At 47.6% G+C, this 26,736-nt stretch overlaps 1 protein-coding gene across 1 annotated transcript; it reads left to right on the forward strand.

Moving 5' to 3' along the window:
- The first annotated feature begins 2,096 nt into the window (after positions 1-2,096).
- Positions 2,097-23,391, forward strand: FABP3 (fatty acid binding protein 3). The gene is made up of 4 exons (XM_084815569.1): positions 2,097-2,262; positions 10,035-10,207; positions 18,580-18,681; positions 22,990-23,391. Exons 1-4 carry the CDS (start codon positions 2,190-2,192, stop codon positions 23,041-23,043), a joined length of 402 nt encoding a protein of 133 aa, XP_084671695.1. The 5' UTR covers positions 2,097-2,189; the 3' UTR covers positions 23,044-23,391.
- Positions 23,392-26,736: the final 3,345 nt, after the last annotated feature.

The following is a 26,736-nucleotide window of genomic DNA, read 5'->3' on the forward strand; positions in this document are numbered from 1 at the left end:
CTGGTTGGTGGACCCAGTAAAAACGAAAGCAGAGCTCACAAGCCTGAAGTCTGCCTGCCCTTGTTCTAACGCAGCCTTCTCCATGCTGGCATCCTGCACACGTGTTGGACTACAACTCCCATCACTCATGCTGGCTGGGGATGATGGGAGCTGTCATTCCAACATCTCTGGAGGGCGCCAACTTGAGGAAGGCTGTTTTAATGAAAGGGTGTATACACATGGTTGGGGAGGGAAGAATACATGCTGCTATATGCTACCTGCAGTATCAGAGGCAATATGCCAGCGTACACCAGTTGCTGGGGAACATGGGTGGGAGGGTGCTGTTGCACTCATGCCCTGTTTGTGGGCTTCCCATGGGCAGCTGGTTGGCCACCGTGTGAACAGAATGCTGATCTAGATGGACCCTTGGTCTGATCCAGCATGGCTCTTCTGGTGTTCATATATACACAAGGGATTGTGCATGAGAATTCAAGGATGCCATGATTCTCACCCCCACCCCCCTTGGAAGGCTGCAGAGGGGAGAGCATGATTTGCTCAAAATTGGTAGGTGTCAGGTTTGTGTGGGGCCTCTGGATTTCAATAAGGGCCTTCCTATCTCCCCCTCCTCCTGCAACCTCCTTGAAACCTGCACCTTAAATGAAGACTGACAGATTTATGGTGGCATCAGCTTTTGTGGAGTAGGAGCATGAATAGTTATCCTCAGTTGACCAATACATATTTGCACATAGAGTTGAGTGAGGGAATGTAAACAATGAAGCCAAGAGGCAATGACATGCAAAGGTGAGAACCAACCAGCATGGTGATGTAGTGGTTAAGAATTCACACTTGGCCGTGGAGGGAACCCAGGCTGCAATCTGATACTCCAGGAGTGGGGAATGTGGGGAACAGAGGGTGTTGAGCTACAACTCCCATCGTCCCTGACCATCAGCCATGCTGACTGGGGATGATAGGAGTTTGAGTCCAGCACCCAAAAGGGCCACCAGTTGCCCACCCCCCTGCTATACTCAATTACCTGGAAGCAGGTCTCTTTTAACTCAGTGGGACTTATTTCTGAGCAGACATGTGTAAGATGGCACTGTTAGGACACAATCCTGTCCATGTTTAGACAGAAAAAAGTCCTACAACTCCCAGCATACCCCCCCATAGGGAAAAAGTCCTACAACTCCCAGCATAACCCCCATAGGGAAAACAGTCCTACAACTCCCAGCATACCCCAGCCAGCATGGGGGGAAATCCTACAACTCCCAGCATGCGCCCGCCAGCATGGAGGGGGAGTCCTACAACTCCCAGCATGCCCCCACCAGCATGGGGGGGGGGAGTCCTACAACTCCCAGCATTCCCCTGCCAGCATGGGGTGGAAAGTCCTACAAGTCCCAGCATGCCCCTGCCAGCATGGGGGGAAAAGTCCTACAAGTCCCAGCATGCCCCCGCCAGCATGGGGGGGTAGTCCTACAACTCCCAGCATGTAGGCCTTTTTTCCTGCCTAAACATGCATAGGATTGCACCCTTAGTGCATGGAACCTGTCTCTCTCTTGCAGGGCATTCGACCTCACAGGGATGTTGTGAAGCCACAATTGAGGGGGGAGAACCATGAACAGCCCCCCCTCTTTTTTCAAAGTACAGTTTGTGACACTGGGGTTGCCACTTCTACTGTACTGTATTAATTTTACTCATTTTGGTGGAACTCATGTTCCTTTTAAACACACAGAAATTCACCAAGAGAAGCCCGCCTACCATTGGATCGGCTTGCGCACGCAGCGATGGCAAACCGTTGCACCTGTTGAATTCCTGCCTGTCTTGAAGTTGTGAGGGGGGGGTTCTTTTCGGGTTTTTTACCCACATGAGTGGCTCCACCAGCGAGGCGTGCCTGCAGGCTTCTAAAGCAAGCGCGACGGCCAATGGGCGGCTGGGCCTTAGCAAGACAGACTCTGGTCTGACATTTTCACCTGCAAGGGTGGGAAAAATATCGTGACGGCACGAGAAAAGCCCATCACTCGCCGTTTTCCACTCATGTGATCCAGCGTGACCGAGCTATTTAAAGAGGCCGGCCCCGCCTGCAAAAATAAAATAAAAAGAGCGCCCAGTTAGCCAGAGACACAGCGAGAGAGCGCGCGCGCCTCTCTCTCTTCCTCCCCCGATTTTCCACCGCTGCACGTACATTCCCGAAGAAGCCCGCCCGCCCGCCCGCCATGGCTGAAGCTTTTGCCGGCGTCTGGAACCTGGTCGACAGCCACAATTTCGACGGTTACATGAAAGCGATCGGTAAGGGTTTAAAAGCCGCGTTTACAGCAAGACTTTCTCAGCGATCGCCCTGGAGAATATCAAGGTCGACCCTGCAGGCAGCTGAAATTGCAACCCAAAGCTGCGGAGATTCCTCCCGCTTTTTCCCCCTTTCTTCCGATTCTGCTTCTCTTTCCAATCTCTTCCCCACCCCACCGCGGCCAGAGAGGGAGAAACGTTCGCCCTGCTTGATCATGGCATTGCATGGTGTGAAAGACCCGGGTGCTGCTTGGGAATGCTTGCCTGATACGCGGGCATTTCTTGCTCTTACTCCCCTTCCCTTCCTCCAGGGTCATCTGGAATCTCTCCCCACCCTGGAGTAGTTAACCCGCGAGCCACGTGGGGAGCTTTTGAATGAAGGAGTGTGTCTCTCCCCGCCCCCCGTTCTCTTTTGCGACGGTCGGGGAGAGGGAGAGAGAGAGGCTCGAGGGGCGGCCGGAGCTGCGCTAGGTCATCCGATTCCCTACGAACGCCTCTGCGTGAGCGGCGAGGTGTAATCCGGATCGCTGCGGCTGCGGACGGCGTTTGCGGAGTCGACGAAGGGGAGCCGGTGGCTCACTCGCCGATCTGTCGTTTCTCCACTCCTCCCTTCGAACAGCCGCTTTGGAGCGGGGGGGGGGAGGCGCGTTGGGACGCCCCACGTGCGTTTTACTGATCCAGTAGACTGCTAAGCAGACTAGGTCACGCTACCCCGGCGACGCAACGTGTCGTTATACACCGTGGGGTGGGGGTCCGCTGGCTGGCTCGATGGGGCGGCCCTACAGCCCGCTTACCTGGGAGTCAGCCTCGTTGAATTCAGTAAGAGTCTCGGGTAGATGCACCTAGGATCGCGTTGTTCCTCGACGCGCCGAAAGGCCCCGCCCGAGGTCAGGGCGCTCAGCGGGAAGGGGAAGGCGGGGCACCTTCTCCCGAGGAGACGCCATTGGGGCCGAGCCCTCAGCAGCAGCAGCGGCGGTGCCGCCTGCGCTCTGGATCCCTCGCTGGGGCATCCGCGACCCCGGCTGGGGCAAGCGAGGCCCCCGCCCTTCTGGCTCTCGCTGCAGAGCCAAGGCTTCTAAGTGCCGGATAGACGCGCCCCGCTTTGTGTGTTTTGCCGGCCCTGAGATGGGCCACTTGGCCAAACCGTCCGGAGGGCCACAACTCCCATCAGCACTAGCCAGCATAACCAACGGTTAGGGAAGATGGAGTTGTAGGCCAAAACATCTGGAGAGCTGCAGCTGCCCACCCCTGCGAGGCAGATGGAGATTCCCCTATTTCTTCCCCCTCTTGTGTGTTGAGAATTAGAGCAGCAGCTCATGAACAGCGCAGTCCTATACATCCCACGTTTACTTAGGCCTTATTATGAGCGTTAGGGCTTTGCTCCCAGGTTGGGTGTAGGATTGCTGCATACGGGATAGAGACTTGGCCAGGAGACCTATTTCCTCATTTTGATGTCTGTTCCATTTTTACCTCCTTCCTTTTACAGTGGTGCACTGGGCAGGCCCAGATGCCCCACCCATGGCCCTCCTTGTTCATTGGCTTGCGGGGGGGGGGGGGATGGTGACCTGGGCCTTGCAATCCTGCAGCAACCAAGGAGTGGCTTGGTTTGAATCATGGTTCCTCCTTCTGCCTTCCTTTACGCTACCATGTGTCTTCCCTTTTGAATTAAAGGTCACTGTAGTCAGTGTTGGCTATCCATTGGTAAGCAGGCCTGGATCCTACATTACAGGCCTGCATTACAAAAAGATGACCAGCTTTTTGTAAAATCGTGATATTTAAATTACTATTTTTGTGCAAAATGTACAGTTACTCAAATAAACACTTTCTGAAAGGGGGGGGGGGAAGGATGATGAGCCACCACCTGCATTATCTTACGGTGGTGGTGGTGGTGCTGTGGGAAAGGGAGGAAACACATTAACAAGAGAAGGATCTTGGGGTAGAGGAATTGCAAAGGAAACAGTGATGTGGGGAGGCAGAATTGCTGGGGTGAGGGTGAAGGAAGGAGGGGCATATGGAGGGTCAGCCCCTTCCCTGAGTGGTCTAAACATTCAATTTATGGGTGATGGTGTCATGGAAAATTTTGAAGTGCAGACACTCATCATGACAATCCCCATACCCCTCTCCTCCCCGATGGGGATGCAAAAATTCAGGCAGCTGTGTTGATCCATATCAGCAAAGCAGTGCTAGCCATTTCCCTCTCCACCAGGAGCAGGTCTTTTGTAAAACTAAGGGTCTTAATTGCCCATTCAAGACCAAGCCACCCCAAAATACTGTGCAAATACATCGTTGCTGGGGGGGGGGGAATCATTTTCCCCCAGGCTACTGTGAAGATTTCAGCTAAGCTCAGAGGGAATGACTGCAGCGTCCCTGCTCATAAAACATTGTCTGCGAGCCCTGGCTGTGTTGCGCTATTGTTTATGGGTGGGTAGAAGTGTCTGCTATGCACGCTTGGGGAGGGGCCATAGTTCATTAGTATAGCACATGTTTTGCAGGCAGAAGGCCCAAGGTTCAATTCTTGGCATCTCCAGGTAGGGCTAGAGAAAACCCTGGCATCTCCAAGTAGGGCTACCTGAAACCCTGGAGAGCTGCTGCTAGTCAGTGTCAATAATACTGGGAGAGATGGACCAAGGGTCTGACTGAGCATAAGACAGTTTCCTATGTAGGTAAACACATATGCATGAACACTAAGGCACCATGCAGTGCTCAAGGTGCCATTTTGCACATTGCTCCTGTGGAAATACATACATACATTTATATCCAGCCTTTTTCCTGTTGCGAGGAACACAAGGTGACTTACATGGTCTTCCTCCTCCATTTTATCCTCACAACAATCCTGTGAGGTAGGTTAGGCTGAGGGTCAGCGACTGGCCCAAAGTCACCCACTGAGCTTCATGGACTCGCTGGGATAGAACCCAGATCTCCCAAATCCCAGTCCAACACTCTAACCCCTACACCGCATTGGCTCGCTCTTTTGAGCTGTTATTGCCTATTGTAGGCAACCATGTTTCTGCTTCTGTGCGCTGCCTTCAAAAGTACACCCATGCTCAAAGGCCAAAGTAAATGGCCTTGTGACAGCCAAGGAAAATAGGAATCAACCTTATACCAGTTCAGACAATTTGTCTGTGAAGCCCCCTATTATGTCTTTCCCATCACTTGCCACCTGGAATCCTTTTAGCGGGAGATGCCAGGGATGGAACCTGGGACCTCTGACATGCAAAGCAGGTGCTCTACCACTGAGCTATGGTCCCTATGTAACAAAGTTCTGTGCAGGTTTCATCATAGAGCTTTGCTAGTCCCCCAGTACAGGAATGTGATTCCAGCAAAGTTGGCATGCGTGAGGAATGCCAAGCGCGTCCACCCACTCACAACCAGTGGGATCTGCTGGCAGTTCTTGTCTCTGGGAGGTGGGGAGGCCATCCCCAAAGGCTGTCAGCCATCCATCCCATCAAAATAATCCTTTTAAAACTGTCTATTGCCCCACTTTTCCCCCAAGGAGCTCAAACTGCCATACTTTGATAGAAGAGGATAATAGGAGGAGGAGGATTGTGTAAGAGCAGCCTTGCATTCCTTGCAGGAGAAAAAAAGCAGGCTATAAATGTAATGTTAAAAAAAAAAAAAATCAGTTGTCTTCCCCCACCACCATTTTATCCTCAGAACAAGCCTGCAAGGTAGGTTTGGTTGAGGGACTGGTCAGAGGTCACCCAATGAGCTTCAGGTCTGCATGGGAAGTCAAACCTGAATCTCCCCAGCCCTTGTCTGACACGCTACCCCAGCCTTCCCAACCTAGTGCCCTCCAGATGTTTTGGACTGCAACTCCCATCATCCTCCACCAGCATGATGGGAGTTGTAGTTCAACTCATCTAGAGGGTGCCAGGTTGGGGAAGTCTGCTCTGTAACCACCACACCTCAATTAGTTTCAGATCTATAAAAACCAGCAAGGGTGCTGGCTGTAGGGTGTGATCTTTCATGGTGGCTAGAGTGCCCAGCATTTCCCTGTGGATGGGTGGCGGCTCAGAGGAGCTACTGATTCCCATAGGCCAAAGGTGCGCAGAAGATAGATCTTGTGATTTTTTTGGACTTCAAGTCCCAGAAGCCTCTGCTAGCATAACCAGTGGTCAGGAATGCTGGGAGTTGAAGTCCAAAACAGCAGGAGATGTTTTGGACTTTGATGTCCAAAAGGTCCACCCACCCATGCATAGGCAGTCATTCTTCTGACCAACAGATGTAAAATATCAACTGGATTAGCAGCAAAATGTGGGAAAGTCCACCTTGCAAAAGGAATGCAAGTATCAAGAAAGCCTCACCCCACTTTAGGTTCAAGAGGAGCCCTGAACTCGTACATCCTGCTTGGAGAGCTTCTCTTTGCAGCTTATATATGCAAACACTTAGACCTCTTTTCAGGCCTCCCTATTGAGTGTCAATGTGCCAGAAAAAAGCCACTGCATTAATTCTCATCCAGGACTATTTGAGGAGGCCTGACTTTCCCCATCTTGGGCAGCACTGCAGGATTCTCCCAAGCTCTACCTTCAGTTTGATTCTGTTTTGATTATGAAGAGCAAAACTTTGTTTTTTATTTGGAAAATTTTCAGCCCACAATTTCAGTATTACCATAGTTTTAAAGCAGTTACTAATAAAACATAAAGAAATCCAGCTAAGCTGTTCCTAAACTGGATCAAACCATTAACACACATAAAATCCCACATAAAATCATTTAAAAATCCCAAACCACCCCACATGTTAAATAGAAAGCATCTCTGCTAAACTGCAGTTTGAAATAATGGGGTCTTCAAAGCCTGTTTTAGGGCCAGACTTGACAGGGCCAGTCATATGCCCCTGGGGGCAGGGGAGTTCCACAAATGGGGTAATTTGGGGGGTTGGTGGGAGGGGTTATCCAAGCAGTTTCACAAGCAGAACCCATGAGGAATGCTGGATCACACCAAAAGCATCTCTATACCAGCTTAAAATCCTGCGTTTAAAATGGGGCTTTCTGCTTCCTTTTTAAATGCAGGATCACAATGGACTCTCTTTGCATGTGCTTCCTTTTCTGCCTCCCCTTCCCCCCGCTTCTCCCCCTTATCTGAGTCTTCCATATGTTTAATTGATTCAGCTTCTCTTCTTGTGGCTTTTCCTTTTTCTTGGAGGGTACTGAAGTAGGTTGATTCAATATCTCATAATCCCCAATTTAATTACAAATGGAATAAAGGTAATTTGAGGTGCGATCTTATGCATGTTTAGACAGAAAAAAAAAAAAAGGCCTATAATTCCCAGCACCATGCTGGGAGTTGTAGGCCTTTTTTCTGTCTGAACATGCATAGGATTGTGCTCTTAGTGCAGGAGAGGCCCTGGAGGTTAATGACATCATCTAAAGCAGCGGTCCCCAACCTTTTTGGCACCAGGGACCGGTTTCATGGAAGACAATTTTTCCACGGACCAGGGGGGTCCATTTGCGTCCGTGTTCTTTGCAGTAATAGGCTACGTAAAGATTTACATAGCCTATTACTTGAAGAATAGGTATGTAAATGGCGTCCACTATGTGGACGCCGTTTGCGTCCCAGCGGCCGGAAGTCTGCAAGTGGCTGGAGCCAGCCAGCAGCTCCGTGGACTCGCCACAGAGCAGATCCAGCCGGGGCCAGTGAGGATTCTGGGGGGGGGGAGACAGATCACCTCCCCCCCAGCAGACCCAAGGTAAGGGGGTTTCGCACACCCCTACACTCACCACCTGCTATATGGCCCAGTTCCTAACGGACCACGGGCTGGTACCAGTCTGTGGCCTGGGGGTTGGGGAACCCTGATCTAAAGGGCCCGCAAACTTCCAGGAGTAAGCAATCTCAATAGTAGGATAAAAGCTCCGTGTGAAGAAGCCCCAAAGGTCCATCTAAGCCTTCAACCTTTTCAGGCCATGCTGTGGATGATGCTGGGAGTTGTAGGATTGTTTTTCTGTCTAAACATGCATAGCATTAGACCCTAAACCACCAAACAAAGTTTTGAATGCATACAACCATCGTATATACATTTTATTATGTGTATGTACGCGCGCGCGCACACACACACACACACACACACACCTACCTATGTTTCATACATGGAATAAGATTTAAATATTCAATGCCTAAAGGGGCTTTTGTTGTTGATCAGTCGTTAAGTCGTGTCCGACTCCTCGTGACCCCATGGACCATAGCACGCCAGGCCTTCCTGTCCGCTCTCTCCCGGAGCTTTTAGCCTCTTTAAAAGATTCAACCACTAAAATGTGCAGATGTGACACTGGAATGAAAGGTGCTACATTCTAAAATCCTGAATGGGTAACTATATTTTAAAAGAAATAACACATTGACAAAGGCAGTAAAGCCCCAGGGAATCGGCAGTATCCCATTTCATTGAACTTCATCAGGCACTGCCATTAAATAACCAAGATTCTTCCTTGCACGCTTCTTTCAGTTCTTCCTCCAAAAGGACCATCAGCTGCCTAAAAGCCAACATTTTCTTGGAACGCCTTCTCAGATGTTCTCCCCAGTAACGTAATGCCTGTAGATAACCAACTAAAGTCTGCTGGCTGGCTAGTGTTCAACATGGGCAACATTACCCTCATTCCATATTGCGTACGCTCTGCAATAAAATGTATAGAAAGTTTTTGGATTCATATTAGAGTCTGTTGTTTAATTATAGCAATTGTGTGGTCTTGAGCATTTGGTGGTGGTTCTGATTTGATATAAGCCAGCCTCTCTTGTGTTTCTAAACAGTAGATTGCTCGGAGTAGTTGCAGAACACGTTGCAACATTGTACCTCTTTCCCAGGGCAGCCTGTCCATAGAAGCAAACTAGCAACAACTGCCTCTTGTAGAAACTTTAAATTCAATGTTTACTTTAAAAAACACATTTTTCCCACTATTGAGGTAGGAGATGGGTATCAGAAAAGGCACCTTCTTTGTAGCTGTGGTTCAGTATTCAGAAGATCATTTTTCCCCTTCTCTCTTTAGCTTTTAAGGACAACCAGAAGTTTTGCTTTGGTTACTCTTGTATCACACGTTAGCTGCATTCACACAACATGACAGCCTGAGTACAGGTTGAGTGAGGGTTGTTGTTGAATCGTGAGTTATTGTGATGTGCAGACCCAGCCGTGCTAACAAACCGTGGTTTGTTAACCACGAACAACCCATGAAGAGAATCCATGGTTTGTTGTTGGGTTGTGAACTGCAGGTTGCTTGTGGTTAACAAACCATGATTTCTTAGCACGGCTGGGGTCACGCAACCCACAGTTCAATGACAATTCACACTCATGTGAACCGGTTTCTAGGTAATTGGTGTGGTCAGAGATAAGCAAAAATGGCACGAGGCAGCAGACTGGAAGGAGAGGCTACTGAAATTAGGCTGTTCATATGTATGAGGTAGAGAAATTCCTAAAATAGAAGTGGGGAAGCTACAGCCTTCCAGAGGTTGTTGGACTCCACTTCCACCAACACCAGCCGGTAGGACCTACGGTTGGGGTGACAGACAAGATCTGGGTGGCTGCAGGTTCCCTAACCCAGAGCCACTCTGTACTTTGGTGTTGCTTCAGTTCCAGCAGAACTCATGCAACTGTTCATAGATCTTTTCAAAAGTTTCTAGAGAACTTTGGAAGAGTATCTTTGACCCCAGTCTTCAACTGGAGTAAGCAGATCTCAACAGCCCCACAGTTAGTTTGCAACAGTTAATAATTTGTCGTGACTGACTGCTCCAAGATTTTTTGGCTCCTTATTACTTGAGGATTTTTATTTCTGGTTTCCTTGTCTTTTCCTCCAGAGGTGGGCTTTGCCACAAGACAGATTGCAAACATGACCAAACCCACCACCATTATAGAGATTAATGGTGACGAGATCACCTTAAAGACCCAGAGCACATTCAAGAGCACAGAGATCAGATTCAAACTGGGAAAAGAATTTGATGAGACCACAGCGGATGACAGACATGTCAAGGTAAGAGTTCCAGTCAAAGCTTTGACAGCAGTTCTTCATGGTCTCATCAGGTGCTACTAATGGGCTAGACAAGAATATACAAAGCTGCCTTATAGGAAGTCAGACTTAGGGATGCTGGAGAAATTTGACATGGACTAAAATGAGCTGGGATTTCTAAAAATCCAGCCTGTGGAATCTGCTGTGGACTAGTCCACAGACTTTCAGATCTTTTTTTCACTTTCCCAAAATTTACACAAATTTATTCATAGGAAAATATGCAAGTTTCTGCTGAGACATATGCCATCCTGGAAAATATATGCAGGGAAAAGTTGAATGGACAATATGCTAAATATTACGTACTAATTAAATTACGGAAATTGTTGCAGATCCTCTTATGGAATTATTTGTGTATTTTTCCTCATAATGAAAAAATAATAATTTGAATCTGTCTTTGAATGGACGCTGGAAAGAACGACACCATACAATCCATGAAACACATACAGGATGGATTTCAAAAAATCCAGACATCCTTAGTCAGACTACTATCCATCTAGTGCAGGGGTAAGAATCCAGAATCCTCCAAGCTGTTGCTGGACTACAACTCCCTTCACCTCCAGCCAGCATGGCCAGTGGTTGGATATTATGGGAGCTGTGGTCCAACAGTGTCTGGAGAGCACCAGGTTGCCTACCCCTGCCTTAAAGACTAGACAATTAAACCAATATATGGAGGATAGGACTATAAGCAGCCATTGACCATGATGCTTCCTTGTTCAGAGTCAGTGCTGAGGAACAAACAGCTGGGAAGAGCTGATAGATCCAGAAGCCAACAAGAAGGGCATAAAGGTATCTGGCTGACTGCTTCTAGAAACAGGGATGCTGGATTAGGTAGACTCTTGGTCTTACGTGCAGTGGTGTAGTGGAGCCAGGGCTCTCAGGGTGAACCGCCAGGACTTTCTGACGAGCAGGGATGCTGACGTCATGTGCCATCTCCCTCAGGCCTTGCTGTTCCCTCCATGCTTAGCTGCAATCCTTATGGTAGCTGTGGGGAAACAATTTTTCTAGCAACAATATTTATTTGATAGATCGATAAATAAAAAAGGCAGGCAAGGTGGCTTACTAAGACATTTTTAAAATAGATTAAAACAATAAAACACATTAAAATACAAAATATAGTTGTGAGCTATCCCTGTTGCAATGGAAAGTGTTTTTTTTGGGGGGGGGGTCTTGAATGACCTATTAGCTTTACGAAAGACCTGCTCCTGGTGGAGATGAAAACTGCTAGAACTGCTTTGTTGACATGGATCAACACAGCTGATTCAAACCACCCCAGCTGCCAATCCTTGCCCGGTCCTGATGTCATGACAACCTGCGCTTTGCAAGGGTAATTATGCTAATTAGGTGGCTTGTGACCAGCATGCACAGGGAAGGAAAATAAGCCACTGTGATTTATTTTCCCTTGGTGATCTTGCAAACCCATCCAGAGAGAGCCCCGGTTCTCATATAACAAGAAGCCACCATGAGTGAATTTCCCCACAGGGTTTCTTGATGTGGTGGGGGCCACCATTTTGAATATTCAGGGGGTAGTGAGGGTGCACTGTAGCTTCTCATTATGTGCGAAGCTGGTGAGGGTGGGTTGCTGGGGTAGTTAACAACCCACATGAATCCCTAAAATAGGCCATGGGTTCTGGGTGGCTTGTCAACCACTCCAACAACCCACCTTTGCCGGCTTCATACACAAGAGGTTGCAGTGGCTGGGACTTGGATTGCCAACCTGGCACCTATGGGTGCTGCAACCCACCATGGCTAAAAAGCCACTGTAGGCTGCATTGATCGTGTGAACCTGCTCAGAGAGAGAGATTGACCTGGTTCAGATGATCACCGTGGCTTGGGATGCTTTCCAGCATGTGCCGGGCAGCTTTTAAATTCAAGCCACAGCTTGTTGTGTTGTCTGAACCTGGCAGAGGTGGGTTGTGTGAAGGTTAAACAACCATCACATAACCCATAGCCTGTTTTAGGTTTATGCGAGGGTTGGTTAACCCTCACACAGCCCACCCCCGCTGGGTTTGAGAAGCCATGACATGAGAAGGGGTGGTTGTGATGTTAATATTCAAAATGGCTGCCTGCATGCACTGCTGTTCGGTTATGTGATCTGGCCCAAAGAGAGAGGGATGGAGGGAGGGATTGACACATCGGTCTGTATTTTTGGACTCTCTTTGGGGTCGTGGCTATGGGGATTACCGCTATGCCACTGCTTATGAGTCCTATCTAGTTCCTTTGAATAGCCAATAAAAGAGAACCTGGACTGAAGTCTACATAATGGTCTTTAAGGGCTATGTTGTTGAGGTTTGCATATCAGGTTTCTGTCTGCAGCTTTGAGTCTGCAAGGGAAACCACCCTGCAACACCACACCTGTATTATGCAGCCCATTTGACACAGGGCTAAGTTGTGGATGCCTGGGGTTTAGCATAGTGCTAATGGTGGCTACCCATTCCAGTTTTCCCTCTTCTCCCTCTCCTGGGAGTTTGAAGAGAAGTGCTGGGGAGGGGCAAAAAATGTCAGGTGACGAACATGGCATGAGAAAAGGAGCCCAGAGCAGCAGGAAATGGTTGATTGTTTGCTGGCTTGTTATTAGCGAGGTTGACCGATCTTACTATGAAGATCCTGCCAAGAGGAGGATATGACTCCTATAGAACAGCCATTGCATCTGAACAGACCAGATCTTATCTGTGGTTCCTCTGTAAAGCAGGACGTGCATACAGCCATTCTGGCTTCACAGTGGGGCTGAATTAGATTTTAATTTGGGACAAGTGGAGCCTGCAAGAAGTGTTCCTGTTCTGGGTGCCCCTGAAGCAGCAGAGAAGATGTATTTGCTCTTCAGGTTTTTGAAGAGTGCTATCATGTTCCCCCTCTCATGCTTCTCTTCTCCTGGCTAAACATACACAGTTCCTTCAACCTCTTGTCATAAGACATCTTTTCCGTACCTGCAACCATTTTTGTTGACCTCCTCTGAACCTGTTCCAATTTGTCTATGTACTACTTGAAGTGCAGCCCCCAGAACTGGACAAACAGTATTCCAGATGAGGTCTGACTTGTACAGGATAAAGTGGAACTATTACTACTTGTGAATGAGGTGGTAGGTTTCTGAGAATATAGAATGGACTTCATCGCTTCAGACTGCAGTAGAAGATCACCCGTTTTAAAATCTCTCCTATGAGTATAAAGAAAATAAAAAAGAAATGATCTCATCCTGCCTGCAAGTAGAAAACTAGCACCATCGGGTGCAAACTTAGTTAGAATCAGGTTGTTGTTTTTAAGTTGCAGGGAGGTTTTTTTTTTTTTAAAAAAAAAACATGGATAATTGAAAAATGGTATCCTGCAACGATGCAATCAACATTATCTCATTCTCCTGCATGTGTAGTAGATCTGACCTGAGATTAGGGGAATGAATGTCTGATGGTGAAATGCAAAGTAGAATTACCTCTGTTTGTTTGCCCTTTCCCTGTACAAGTAAAGCATCCTTAATGTATGATGAGACAGACTTCAGGCTTGCAGGACCTACTTTTGGTTTTTGTTTTTTTACTACAACCCTGAGAACTCGAACTGGAGCCTAGTGCAAATGATGTGCACTCAGATTTTTTTAAAAAAAACCTGAGCCGGGATTTTTTTTTCTGAGTACCAGAACTAAATGGAGCTCAACAGAACTTAAACACAAAAATTTGCTCCTAGTTAACCCCAAGCTTTCTTCATTTCAGTAATATACTTTACGGCAGTGGAGGGGAAATCATTTTGTTGCCACTACAGTTAAACAATTGGGAGTCAGAAATCCTTGCCGATCTACTACAAATCATGTAGAGATCTACTGGTAGATTTTTATCTTCCTTCATATATTACAGCCCAACTTCTCATGCAGGGAGATACCACCCTTTTGGAAAGGGGTGGGCAATTTGTGGCCTTCTGGATGTTTTGGCCTTCAACTCCCATCAGCCCTAGCTAGCATAGCCAGAGGTGAAGGTTCATGGGAATTGTAGGCCAGACATCTGGAGTTGCCCATCCCATTTTTGGGCCTGATGATTGAAGCTGGGATCCTATGTGCACTTACTTGGGAGTAAGTCCCATTGAATTCTGTGGGATTTATTTCTGAGTAAATATGCAAAGGCTTGCACTGATAGAAACTTTAACTTGGAACACTGGATTGCTATTCATGAAGCCAGTCTTCTCTTACACTGTTATCAGATTTGGATAAACCTATTCCAGCGCTATGGCTTTGATCTTTATGAACTGTAAAAGGAAGTTGTGCTACTGGTTTGTTTGTTCTTAAGGCTACTGGCTTGTTGTTTTTTTTTAAAGCAGTTCCAAATGACAGCTACAATACCAAAGCCTTGTGATAACTCTTTTTACGAGCGTAACGCTTATCAGAATAATTCCTGTTTCATTCATCGTACCGCTGTGATTCACTGGAGGAATCTCCCGTTACTGCTCAGCTTTGCAAGAGTAACGTGCGATGGTGCTGTAAAACATTTTTTTAAAACAAGGGCTGCAAGATTGAATCAACTGAATTGGGGGGCTGTGATTGGAGGGCACACTAGTTTCATTTTTGAATCCATTTTGGCTCTGGTGTGTTACCGTAGCAGGGAACGGACAAGAAAAAAAATAATGCTGGTCTTTCCTTTGAAGTGGCCACTTTTGCAACTAAGTTGTAAATTCTCTCACTACTCCCCTTATCCTTAGAAAGGCACCTAGATGAAGGACTTGATCATGTGCCGTTTTCTTTATCCTTGATAAAAGTCTCATGATTAATCTGCTAAAAATATCTCTTGAGTGGTGGACAGCAACCCTGTCGAAAATGTAATGAGGGTCTAATGGAAATATCTCATTGGCTCCCTATAGGAAGGAAGTATGTGTGAATTACTGACAAGCTGCAGGCTTGACCTTCAAAGCAAATCCGCTCCACTGGCAGGCCGCCAGAGGACAAAATAGCTAGAGTGACACATCTATGGCCTGCAAGAGGTCCAGCTGTAGAGAAGGGGTGTGGCACTTTGGACAGATGGCCCTAGGCTGAAGGGGTAGTAACTGGCAGTGTCTCCAGTTCCCAGAGTGGAACTACACATCCCAAACAATTGCTAAACCAGTGGCAAAACATGTGTGTATGGGAGTGGGGGGACAATGGTTGGGGGTGAAAAAGACTTACCTGGGTCCCATCTACACAAGGCTTTTACTCCGGGGTGGCTGGGAGTTGAGGTCCCTTGGCACAGACGACGCAGTCGCTGCTTCTCAGCCATCCGTGGTTTTCTCCCAGAAAATGCGGATTTCCAAGGAGGCATTTTGCTGCGATGTTTTTCGTTTGCTGCGGGTTTCCCCAAGGTTTGCGAGCCGTCTGCCCCTTCCCCAAACCGACTTCACATTGTGCAGTGGGCATGTCGTAGGTGTATGTAGTGCTTTCGTCACTCTGTCATGCCCCTTTACTCCCCCCCCCATCCTTTCACAGCTGCACAGTTAACAGAGGCGTTTCCATCTATTTAATCACACTTTCGCACGTTTCTGCAGCTTCGTATCTTTGCGGTGCTTGCTTTTGGACTCAGTGCCCAAGGGTGGGTGGGGGTCCTTGGGGGAGGACCAACTTTGCTCCGGCCACCATTTCTGAGCAATGGGTAGGCACATACTGCTCACGCTTGTGAGTGCAAACCATTGCGAGGGTCTCAGGCTGGGGTCCTGACTTTCTAACTGATTAGCTTGCCCTTGGACAACCTCCACTCTGGGACTTTTAGTCTCTTGCAACCTTGGCACTTCAGCAAACCCTTCCGCTGCTTCCCCCTTTGACTCTGAATCCTTCATGCCTGTTTGGGTTGCCTCCACAAAGGTGCTGGGCCCAATCCCTACAGGTACCCAGGAAGAGCAACAAACTGTTTCCTCCCATGCCATGGTCCTGACAACATCCCCGCCGCCCTCTTCCACTCGGAAGCCAGCTATTTGGCACAGGAGAAAAGCAGACATTGGCACAAAAGGGAACCTGCCAATGAGTACGGGTCTCTCCCTAGCCTTGCTTTCAAAAATTGGTGGAAGACAGGTAATTGCTGAATAAAAGAATATTGCACAGAGAAGGTGGTGCTGAGCCATCAGCAATGCAGAATAGCTGAGATGGAGCTTGTGCAATGATCCCTTGCCAAGAGTATTGGGGTACTAGAAGCATATCCCTATTTTAGGTTGCCAGAGGCTGGAGGGTACATCAGGGGCCCCAATCAACAAATGGTGGACCACTTTGAGAAGAGGGTGCTGAACCAAAGCTGTAACACCCTCTCCAGTGCAAGTTCCAGATTTTTGAGGGTCCTTGGGCAAGGCATCCTCAATAGGCCCCCTCCCTCGGTAAATCTACCTCCTCACCACCATTGCCATCCACTGTTATTGGTCCTCCTCGTCACTACCACTTGTCTGCTTAACAGGCAGAGAGCCAGCGAGATGGTACGGTGCCGCATCAATGGCTCTTCTATCTCATCACTGCCGTTGTCTGGGCCAGAGCAAGAGGTCGGTGAACAAGCAGGTTTCAAGGGTGAAGAGGAGGATCAAATCCAGGGGGCTCTTGTCAGTGGGCCTCTGCTGGGTGTGGGCCCTGGGCAGGTGCCTAACCATGCCTACTCTCTCCTTGCAATTGGGTTACCAGGGTCCCATCTACATGGCTCCACTTTCACCTTTCACCCCATCACAACTGTGCAGCGTTTCAGCTTTGAATTAGCTTCTGTTGGGATACACTCATGATTTACTGTGGGCTTCCCTAACAGACTCTGCCACACCCCTCTTTTTTGCCATTATACTTTAATGCACAGCTTTGCAGTCTCGTGAGCATGGGGGTGTGACTCTTCAGAGGCTATTTTAGGGGTTCTGTTCTGTCTTTCCATCCTTTGTTAGGTAAAAAGTGGGTGTTCTTTGCTCCTTCATTTCCACGCTGTTTGTCAGTTCCCCAGCCTGAGACCCTCGCAATGGTTCACACTCACAAGCATGAGCAGTATGTGCCTACCCATCGCTCCGAAATGGTGGCCAAACCTGGTCCTCTCCTATGCCCCCCCCCCAGCCCTTGGACACTGAGTCCAAAGGCAACCATTGCGAAGATACGAAGCTGCAGAAATGTGCGAAAGTGTGATTAAATAGATGGAAACGCCTCCCTGTGCCTCTGTAACTGCGCAGCTGCGAAAGGAGGGGGGGAGTAAAGGGGTGTCACAGAGTGATGAAAGCACTACACACACCTATGACATGCCCACTGCAAAATGTGAAGTCTGTTTGGGGAAGGGACAGACGGCTCGCAACCATGGGGAAACCCACAGCAAACGAAAAACATCGCAGCAAAATGCCTCCTTGGAAATCTGCATTTTCCAGGAGAAAACCATGGATGGCTGAGAAGTGGTGATTGTGTCGTCTGTGCCACGGGACCTCAACTCACAGCCACCCCAGAGTAAAAGGCTTGTGTAGATGGGGCCCCACTCTCAGTCTGCAGCCTCTGTAGCCTGCTTTCCCCCCCATTGAGAATCTGTAGCGTCATCATCCCATTGAGAAAATCAGTGCTGCACTGTTTCAAGTACTAGCTGTCTAGACAGGAGGTGTCCAGGAGCGGAAGCCCGCAGCCCCGTTATTTTGCTGTATTGATAGGGCGATACAGTGAAAACTAAAGAATACAGGAAAGGGAGGAGAGGAAGAGGAGGTGGGCAGAGGCGGCAGCAGCACTAGCAGAGGGAGGTAATTCCAGCCAGCCCTTTGCCTCTATGCAGAGAAGCAGCAAGGTTACACAAGCATCAGAGAAGGCTCTCAAGGGGGATGAGCTGGGCAATGGAGGCTAGTTACTCCCACTGGCAAAAAGGAAGTACAGCATGGAAGTACATGCTGAAGGCACAGAAGAGCGCTCTAGCGGTTTGATGAGTTGGAAAGGCAGGCTAGTTACTCTAGCTACCTAGGTCACCAAGGGCACAGCCAGGTGAAAGACACACTCCTAGGAACGCCTGATCATACTGAATTTAAAGAGGAGGAATGGGCACACAGCAGCTGAACCGCTGGGAAGCTGAATTAAAGAAAAAAAAATGGAGTAAAAGTACTCTGCAAAAATGCAGCTTCCTCACAGGTAAACTCCAGGGTGGCTGCAGACTGGCCAAATGGTCCTGATCCACAGCAAATTACCCATGAAGATAGGCCCAGGGCTGATGGAATGGAGCTGCTTTCCCTTTCATTTCCTAGGGTGTGGGGCAGTCCAACCACAGCAGGCCTGGATGTTCCTTGTGCTTACTCCTGCCTCCCTCACTCCATTTTCTTTCCCACATGGCTGTTGATGTGTTGGAGCTGGGGGCAAGGCAGTCCAACTGTTATAATCTCCAATTCTGGGGCTATCTAATGAGCTTGGTGATTTCTTTTTCTAGTCCCTTGTGACGCTAGATGGAGGGAAACTTGTTCATGTGCAGAAATGGAATGGAAAGGAGACCTCACTTGTCCGAGAACTGAAGGATGGAAAACTAATTTTGGTAAGACGGTCAAAGTACATTTCTGTTTACTGAAACCTGTGGCCTATATGGGCAAGTTAAAAATTTGAGGAGAAAACTGCTAGGAAATCGGTCGCAAACAGAAACCAGCCATCTCAGTCACACCAACATGTGTCTGGAGAATGAGCAAGCCACTTGGATTAAGTGGGAATTCTGAATTCTTCCTTTACTTTCTTCTGTGATTAGTGCTCTGGCATTGAGTAGATTGACCAGTTACAGCAATCAACAAAATGTTGCAGTACAGACTAGTTCTGTTCACTGTCCCAGTCAGTTGCCTGTGCCCTCTTCTAGGATAATCCATTCCATACTCCCACCCAGTTTTCCATTTTTTCTTCTTCCCAACAGTCCATTGATGTTCCATAGCCACTAGGTAGTCTTTAGGCTGTTTAGGGGGTCCCCTTCTTAGTGTATCTGTCAGGACCACCCTAGCAGCCTCTTTCAGTACACTCCAATAGCCTACTCAAGACACAGATGAAAGGGTTCTTTTCAAGGCTTTAATCCTTTTACAACTTAATGACTCTTTCAGATGCTAATCACCAGTGACTAAGCAATGAACAGCAGAGTAGCCTATGCTCCGAGTAGGCAGTTGGTCCCCGTTTGAAGGAGAATCACGGGAAGCCCTGAACTTATGGGCTAGGGAAAGATCCTCCCTCTTTCCCTTGGGTCCGCGGGAGGCGGCCGTTGATTGCGCACCAAACGGGCGCTACGCCTCCTTTATTTATTTATTTATTTATTTATTTCTATACCGCCCAATAGCCGAAGCTCTCTGGGCGTTTCACAAAAACTAAAACCAAACAACACACAATAAAACAATTTAAAATATATAGAACATTAAAACCACAATATAACAATACAACCACAATAAAACCTAGCAGCAGTACAGGAGTTTAAAATACAGATTTAAAACAGCAAAGATAAAAATTTAGAAAGCTAAAATGCCTGGGAAAATAAAAAGGTCTTCACCTGGCGCCGAAAGGAGTACAATGTAGGCGCCAGGCGAACCTCACTAGGGAGCTCATTCCAGAGCCGGGGTGCCACAACAGAAAAAGCCCTCCTCCTAGTAGCCACCCGCCTCACTTCCTTTGGCAGGGACTCACGGAGAAGGGCCGCTGATGATGATCTTAAGGTCCGGGCAGGCACATATGGGAGGAGGCGATCCTTCAAGTAACCTGGCCCCAAGCCGTTAAGGGCTTTGAATGTTAACACCAGCACTTTGAATCGGGCCCGGAAATGGACTGGCAGCCAGTGCAGCTGGAAAAGTACTGGCGTAATATGAGCTCGCAGGCCAGTCCCTGTTAACAATCTTGCTGCCCTATTTTGGACCAGCTGAAGCTTCCGGACCGTTTTCAAAGGCAGCCCCACGTATAACGCATTGCAGTAATCCAGACGAGAAGTTATCAGAGCATGGATAACTGTAGCTAGGCTATCTCTGTCCAGATAAGGGCGTAGTTGGTATACCAGCCTAAGCTGATAAAAAGTGCTCCGTGCCACTGAGTTCCCCTGTGCCTCAAGTGACAGTTCTGGATCCAAGAGCACCCCCAAACTACGAACCTGATCCTTTAGGGGGAGTGCAACCCCCTCCAGAACAGGTTGAATATCACCTAGCCGGGCAGACGAACCGCCCACTAACAGTACCTCCGTCTTGTCTGGATTGAGTTTCAGTTTATTGGCCCTCATCCAGTCCATTACCGTGCCCAGGCACTGGTTCAGAACAGCCACTGCCTCACCTGGTTTTGATGAGAAAGAGAGGTAGAGCTGGGTGTCATCCGCATATTGATGGCACCTCAGCCCACACCTCCGGATAACCTCCCCCAGCGGTTTCATGTAGATGTTAAACAGCATGGGGGATAAAATAGAGCCCTGTGGAACCCCATGGCACAATTGCCATGGCACAGAGCAATAATCCCCCAGCACCACCTTCTGGAATCGACCATCCAAGTAGGAGCAGAACCACTGTAGTGCACTGCCTCCAACTCCCAACCCAGACAACCTATCCAGAAGGATACCATGGTCGATGGTATCGAAAGCCGCTGAGAGGTCCAGGAGAATCAACAGGGTCGCACTCCCCCTGTCCCTATCCCGGCAGAGGTCATCCCACAGGGCGACCAAGGCAGTTTCCGTTCCAAAACCAGGCCTGAAGCCCGATTGAAATGGATCTAGATAATCCGTTTCATTCAAGAGTGCCTGGAGCTGTCCTACAACCACCTGCTCAAGCACCTTGCCCAGGAAGGGGATGTTGGCCACTGGCCTATAATTGTTAACATCCTCTGGGTCCAGGTTAGGCTTTTTCAGGAGTGGTCTAATTACTGCCTCTTTTAAAGCGGCAGGCACCACTCCCTCTCTCAAGGAGGAATTTACAACCTCCTGGACCCAGCCGGACAACCCCTCCTTGTTTGATTTAATAAGCCATGAAGGGCAAGACTTGGCCAAGCACCTTGTCCGCATCCTCAGGCCTCAGTAACTGAAACTCATCCAATAAAACTGGACCAGACGGTGCTCTGAACACCTCTACCAATGGAACTGCATTAATGGTGGTGTCCAATTCATGACGAATCTGAGCGACTTTATCCTCAAAGTGCCGCGCAAACTCGTCACAGCGTGCTACCGAGGGTTCCACCGTCTCTCTCCCTGGCCCAGAATGTAACAGGCCGCGAACCACTCGGAAAAGCTCCGCCGGACGACACTGAGAAGATGCAATGCTGGTGAAAAAGAACTGCCTCTTTGCCACCCTCACCGCCACAGAGTAGGCTCGATAGTGGGCTCTTACCTGTGTTCGGTCAGACTCAGCACAAGTTTTCCTCCACCTGCGTTCTAGCCGTCTCCCCTCTTGCTTCATTGCCCTCAGCTCAGGTGTATACCAAGGAGCTGGCTGGGCTCTGCTCAGAGGGAGAGGGCGCTTGGGTGCGATCGTGTCAACCGCCCGAGTCATCTCTGCATTCCACAGAGCGACCTGGGCTTCGACAGGAGCACCAGCCATACCAGCAGGAAAATCCCCCAGAGCCCTCTGGAATCCATCAGAATCCATTAATCTCCGGGGGCGGACCATTTTAATAGGTCCCCCACCCTTGCAGAGGGGAAAGGCCGCCAGAAGTCTTTCCATGCCCTCCATCGCTCATTGCTCCCTGCGTCTGCATCGAGCATCTAGCAAGCCCCCCTCCCGCACTTTCTCACTGCTACGATCACTATCTCAGGAATGCTGGCAGGAGGAATCTCTGCCAGGTGCTGTGCCTGTGAGGGATGAGCTGGCTCCTCTCCCACGGATTGCTGATCCTCCTCAGAATCAGAACTTCTTTGGGGTTCTGTCGGCTCAGTTTCCACCCTGACAGTATCTTTCCTAAAAGACTTCTTATACTTTTACAAACTCAGGATGCTGTTTCTGCTACATCAGCAATGGTCCTTGCACCTGAAGATTGGAGATGGAGGGAATGATGAAAAACACTTTAACTAGAAGAGGTTCTCCCACTTAATCAGGCAGAAGATGGTTACTTTCTTAAATTGTTTTTGATACAAGTAACTATCTTAAGAGGCATTCCCTCCCATGTAATGGCAAAGCTCCAATTGTCAGTTCCCTGGGACAGCAGACTCTGGTCTTATCCATCACCCAGAGAACCAAGAACCACTGGGAAGCAGCACTCTCTACCTCCCAGGATAAACATCATGGCAAAGGGGAGACCAATCTAGCCTTATCCGTCATCCAGAGAAAGAACAGGAGAAGGAGCTTGTTTTGCCCTTCCTTGCCAGAAATAACAGCTATGAGGACTTTGAAACAAAGAACTGGTACCCACAGCTTGCTTTTTTTGCCTCTTCTCCCACCCAATCCCTTTTCGTTTTGTGTCGTGTCTTTTACATTGTAAGCCTGAGGGCAGCAAGTGAGTTATTATTAGTCTATGTAAACCACTTTGGGAGCTGTTTTTGGCTGAAGAGTGGGGTAAAAATGCTGTAAATAAGTAAGGGGTGTCTGCTAACATGATGCCTATTGCAACAGATACATGCAGCATTTAAAAACAAAGTATGCTTCCCCCCTAAATACTATTCCCCATCTCCAGATAAGTTTATACAGATGTAATCAACTAAGGGTGCAATCCTATGCATGTTTAGAAAGAAAAGAAGTCCTACAACTCCAAGCATCCCCCAGACAACCATGCTGGCTGGGGAATGCTGGGAACTGTAAAACTTTTCTCTGTCTAAACTTGCATAGGACTGTGCCCTAACCCTTATATAATTAACTATGATTTCTTTTTTTAACCGGTTGACAGCTTTATGTATGCTCATGTCTGTTTGCCTTTTCAGACTCTGACAATGGGTGATGTGATCTGCACTCGTACCTACCAAAAAGCAGGATAGAGCTTCCACCTGTTTTCTACAACTGATCATCCAATGCCAAATTCATTGCCAAATTGCCTGCATGGTGTTCCCCCGTCCCAGTGTTTTTGTATAATTATTGCACCTTTTGAACCCATTCAGTATCCAACTTGAGCTCTCTTCACAACTGCCAGTCACCCTGATCTTTGGGTTTGGCTTTTTTTTTTTTAAATACTGAAGAAGGAAGTTTGGGGGGGGGGAACAATGCAGAAAATAAAGTGAAGCAGTTGTCACATAATGGTCTGCCTGTTTGTGTTTTGATGGGCCTGTTGTTGATGGCATGACTAATGGGCAATGTTTATTTTTAAAAATATACCACCTTTTTTATTTATTTATTTATTTATTTTTATTTATTACATTTTTATCCCACCTTTTTTCCTCCAAGGAACTCAAGGTGGTGTACACCTTGTATGTACACCTTGTAATCCTTCTCCATTTTATCCTCACAACAACAACCCTGTGGGGTGGGTTGGGCTGAGAGTCTGTGACTGGCCCAAAGTCACCCAGTGAGCTTCCATGGCTGAGTGGGGACTAGAACCCGGATCTCCAGACTCCCAGTCTAGCACTGTAGCCACTACACCACACTGGCTCCGATGCTGAAGGTGGTTAAAATGCTGGGTCTCTGATTTGCTTATCTGCTTCACTGATGTGTAAAGCAGGGGTATTCAATAGCCTCACCCTTGTCTGCAGGTTAGACAGTGATAGTAACTGTACTATTGGGGCATGGGATCAACTCTACAGTTGTGTTTTGCATTCCGACAAAACTTGACAAAGAGGCTGTTTGCACAGAATCCCGAGTTAATTAACCTACAGTTTGCCATGGTGTATGCTGGGCATATCTTGCAGGCTTTTTCAATGTTCAACCCCCAATTTGTCCTATTGGGGGTTGCTGTGTGACATCCAAACCTGGACACTATAGGTTAATCATGAGTTAAACAACCCACAGTTAACCTACAATTAGTAGTTAACTGTAGGTTATTGAATCCATAATTAACCTATAGTTTCCAGGTTTGGCTCAATTGGGGGTAGAATATTCAAAATTAACCCACAATTTGCTGCTGTTACATTTTGTTTATAAAATCAAGACAACACAGTTGATAACAACCTGGTTTGCATATAGCACTAACCCATGGTTTATTTAACCCATGTTTTGTTGCTGCCAGGGTTTGACTGGCAGAGAAGCTAACAAAGCATGGTTTGTGTTCTCAATCCTTTAGTTAGTTGTTTCCCTCCTCCTTTGCCCACTTTCTTCCTGTACCCCAAATGCTTTTGTGGTGCTGTAGTACTAGCACATAGAGCAGCTAGAGGGATTTTTTTTCATCACTCTTGCCCTGCTGCCTCTGTAGCCTGCCAAAACAGCCCATGAACAACCCACAGTTCTAGGTTCACACATAATGACAAACTATGGTTTAAACAACCCAGAATTCTCAACCCAACAACAAACCACAGGTTCTCTTTCTGGGCAATTTGTGGTTAACAAACCATGGCTTGCTAGCTCCGCTGGATTTGCACACAACAGCCCAGAATTGAACACCCATACTATGTGTTAGTGTTATGTGCAAACCCAGCATTCGACTCTGAGCCATGAGAGCCCAGCTCTATAGTAAGGCATGTTGCATTATGTCAAAAATCCATTCTGCAGTCTATTTGTCCCATCAGAAAGTCTCTTGGGTGAGTGACACTAGTTATCCAAGTTTTAGAGCAATCAGATGAAAGATGACTGAGCACCAGCCATTTAAAACTGGGAGGTGGGATTTGTTCTTATAGTTCATACCCCTAGGCATTCCCACTGGTTTTTCTTGAATTGAGGTAGCATAGTTAATGCTTTACTGGCTGGAGGTGTAGCTGTCTTCAGAAATTAAGGTACACACCATACTTCTTGGGGTTTAAAAAAAAAATCGGCTGTGTGATTCCTCCTGCCTTCCAGTTCCCAGAGTTATTCAAAACAAGAAGGATAAAGATGATACTTATTATATCGCTTCATACATTTCACATTATTGCACATTACAGCAAAGACAAGGCGATGGACACGTGAGGCTGCTACATCACCTCTAAGGCCTAATTCCAGCATCTGTTAGAATGTGATACTGCTAATTCGAGGAGAAGAGAAGCGTTGTGTTGGAGAATGAATTCAGGACACCACTATCTATAATTGCTTGCAGCTTCAAGTATACTTCTCTCATTAAGGAGATCCTGAAGATTAGCAGACAGCACTGGCATGTTTTAGAAAACATATCTTGTTGCAGGCTTCCCCAGTTCTTGATCTCTAGAAAACAAGAATCTGAAGGGATACACTGGCACAAATGCTATTTGGAATTTGATCTCTATGCAGAGCAAATCAAATTGACTAATCATTATTGCATCTGAAGGGCCGTAACGTGAGTGGCAGAGCACATGCTTTTCATGCAAGAGGTCCCAGAGTCAGCCCTTGCCATTTCCAGGTAAAGCTGTAAAAGTCTCATCTGAGAGCTGCACCCAATCAGGGTGGAGTTGAATTGCAGTGGCATTGCTGGGCAACCCATAGATAAGGCCTTTGCAGGTGGGTTGGCCATCTAATCTGGTTTTTATTTTTAAATATGATATAAGTACATCAGCAAAAGAACCATCTAACTTTCCCTTTGAGAGCATGTTTACCTTGTGCTCATGGGAGATGGAGGCTGTAGGACATTAGCTTGCCTGGGATCAGATTCCACTTTCAGTGGAGGTGGCAAAAACTGCCTATTTGCACTGCTGTCAGTAATGCCACAACCAGATATAGTTTGTCAGCATAAAGCCCTATAAAACACAGCATAGGGCATATGGGCATCTGTTGCAATAAGACAGGGGTCTCCAACCATTTTTAGGTTGGGGGACATGTTTGGAATTTTGAAAGTTTCATGGGTGCTATCACAAAAATGGCTGCCATGGAGGTGGAGCTTGCCCATTCATCAAATGGCTGCCATGGGAGGTGGGGTATGGCCGGTCACAAAACACTCCTTTCCCAGAAGGCAAGCTGGTGAGACTACAAGAAAATAATTTTCCCAAGAAACTAAGTACAAGGCAGAGGTGGAGTCTGAGCTCTAACACACACAAATGCTTTTTTGTGGTTAAAGATGGTGCTAGAAAGCAGCTCAGTCAAAAAATAATTCATTCCAAAAATGCAAAACAAGACAAAAATCAAGAGGGGTGGGGAGCCCGGCGGGCACCACATTGGAGACCGAGAGCTTTTCTACATGATGCTGTTAATCTGCTGTATCCACTTTTGGTTTTGTTGCAGAATTAAGATCCGAGAACTACACAATGAGCATTTCCTTTCCTGCTTTTCCATTACATAATCTCTAGCTGGCACTGCGGTATAGTGGAATAATGCAATTACACAGTGGAAAAGTGTTTCCTTTCACTTTCACAAATAATACTGTATTTTCCCTGCCCTAAAAACAACTTGTCAAAAGTGCTATTTAAAAACAGACATGAAAGTGGAGGGTCATGATATAATTTAAAGAACCTGTAATCAACTGTGAGTAGGGAATGATCGCACAATAGATGCCTTGTGTAGAAAAGCTCATGACTACAGGAAAAAAATAGAATTTGCTTCTGATGCCCTCATAACCTACTGTTCTCTGGGTGGTCTTTTGGGGCTCCCCTGGCCTGTGGGCCCCTGGACTTTGGCCCCAAGCTCCAATCCTAGTTGGAACA

The sequence above is a fragment of the Heloderma suspectum genome, chromosome 10 (genome assembly GCF_057233095.1).
Source record: "Heloderma suspectum isolate Gila_16-S chromosome 10, 16-S_ref, whole genome shotgun sequence".
Classification (NCBI taxonomy): domain Eukaryota; kingdom Metazoa; phylum Chordata; class Lepidosauria; order Squamata; family Helodermatidae; genus Heloderma; species Heloderma suspectum.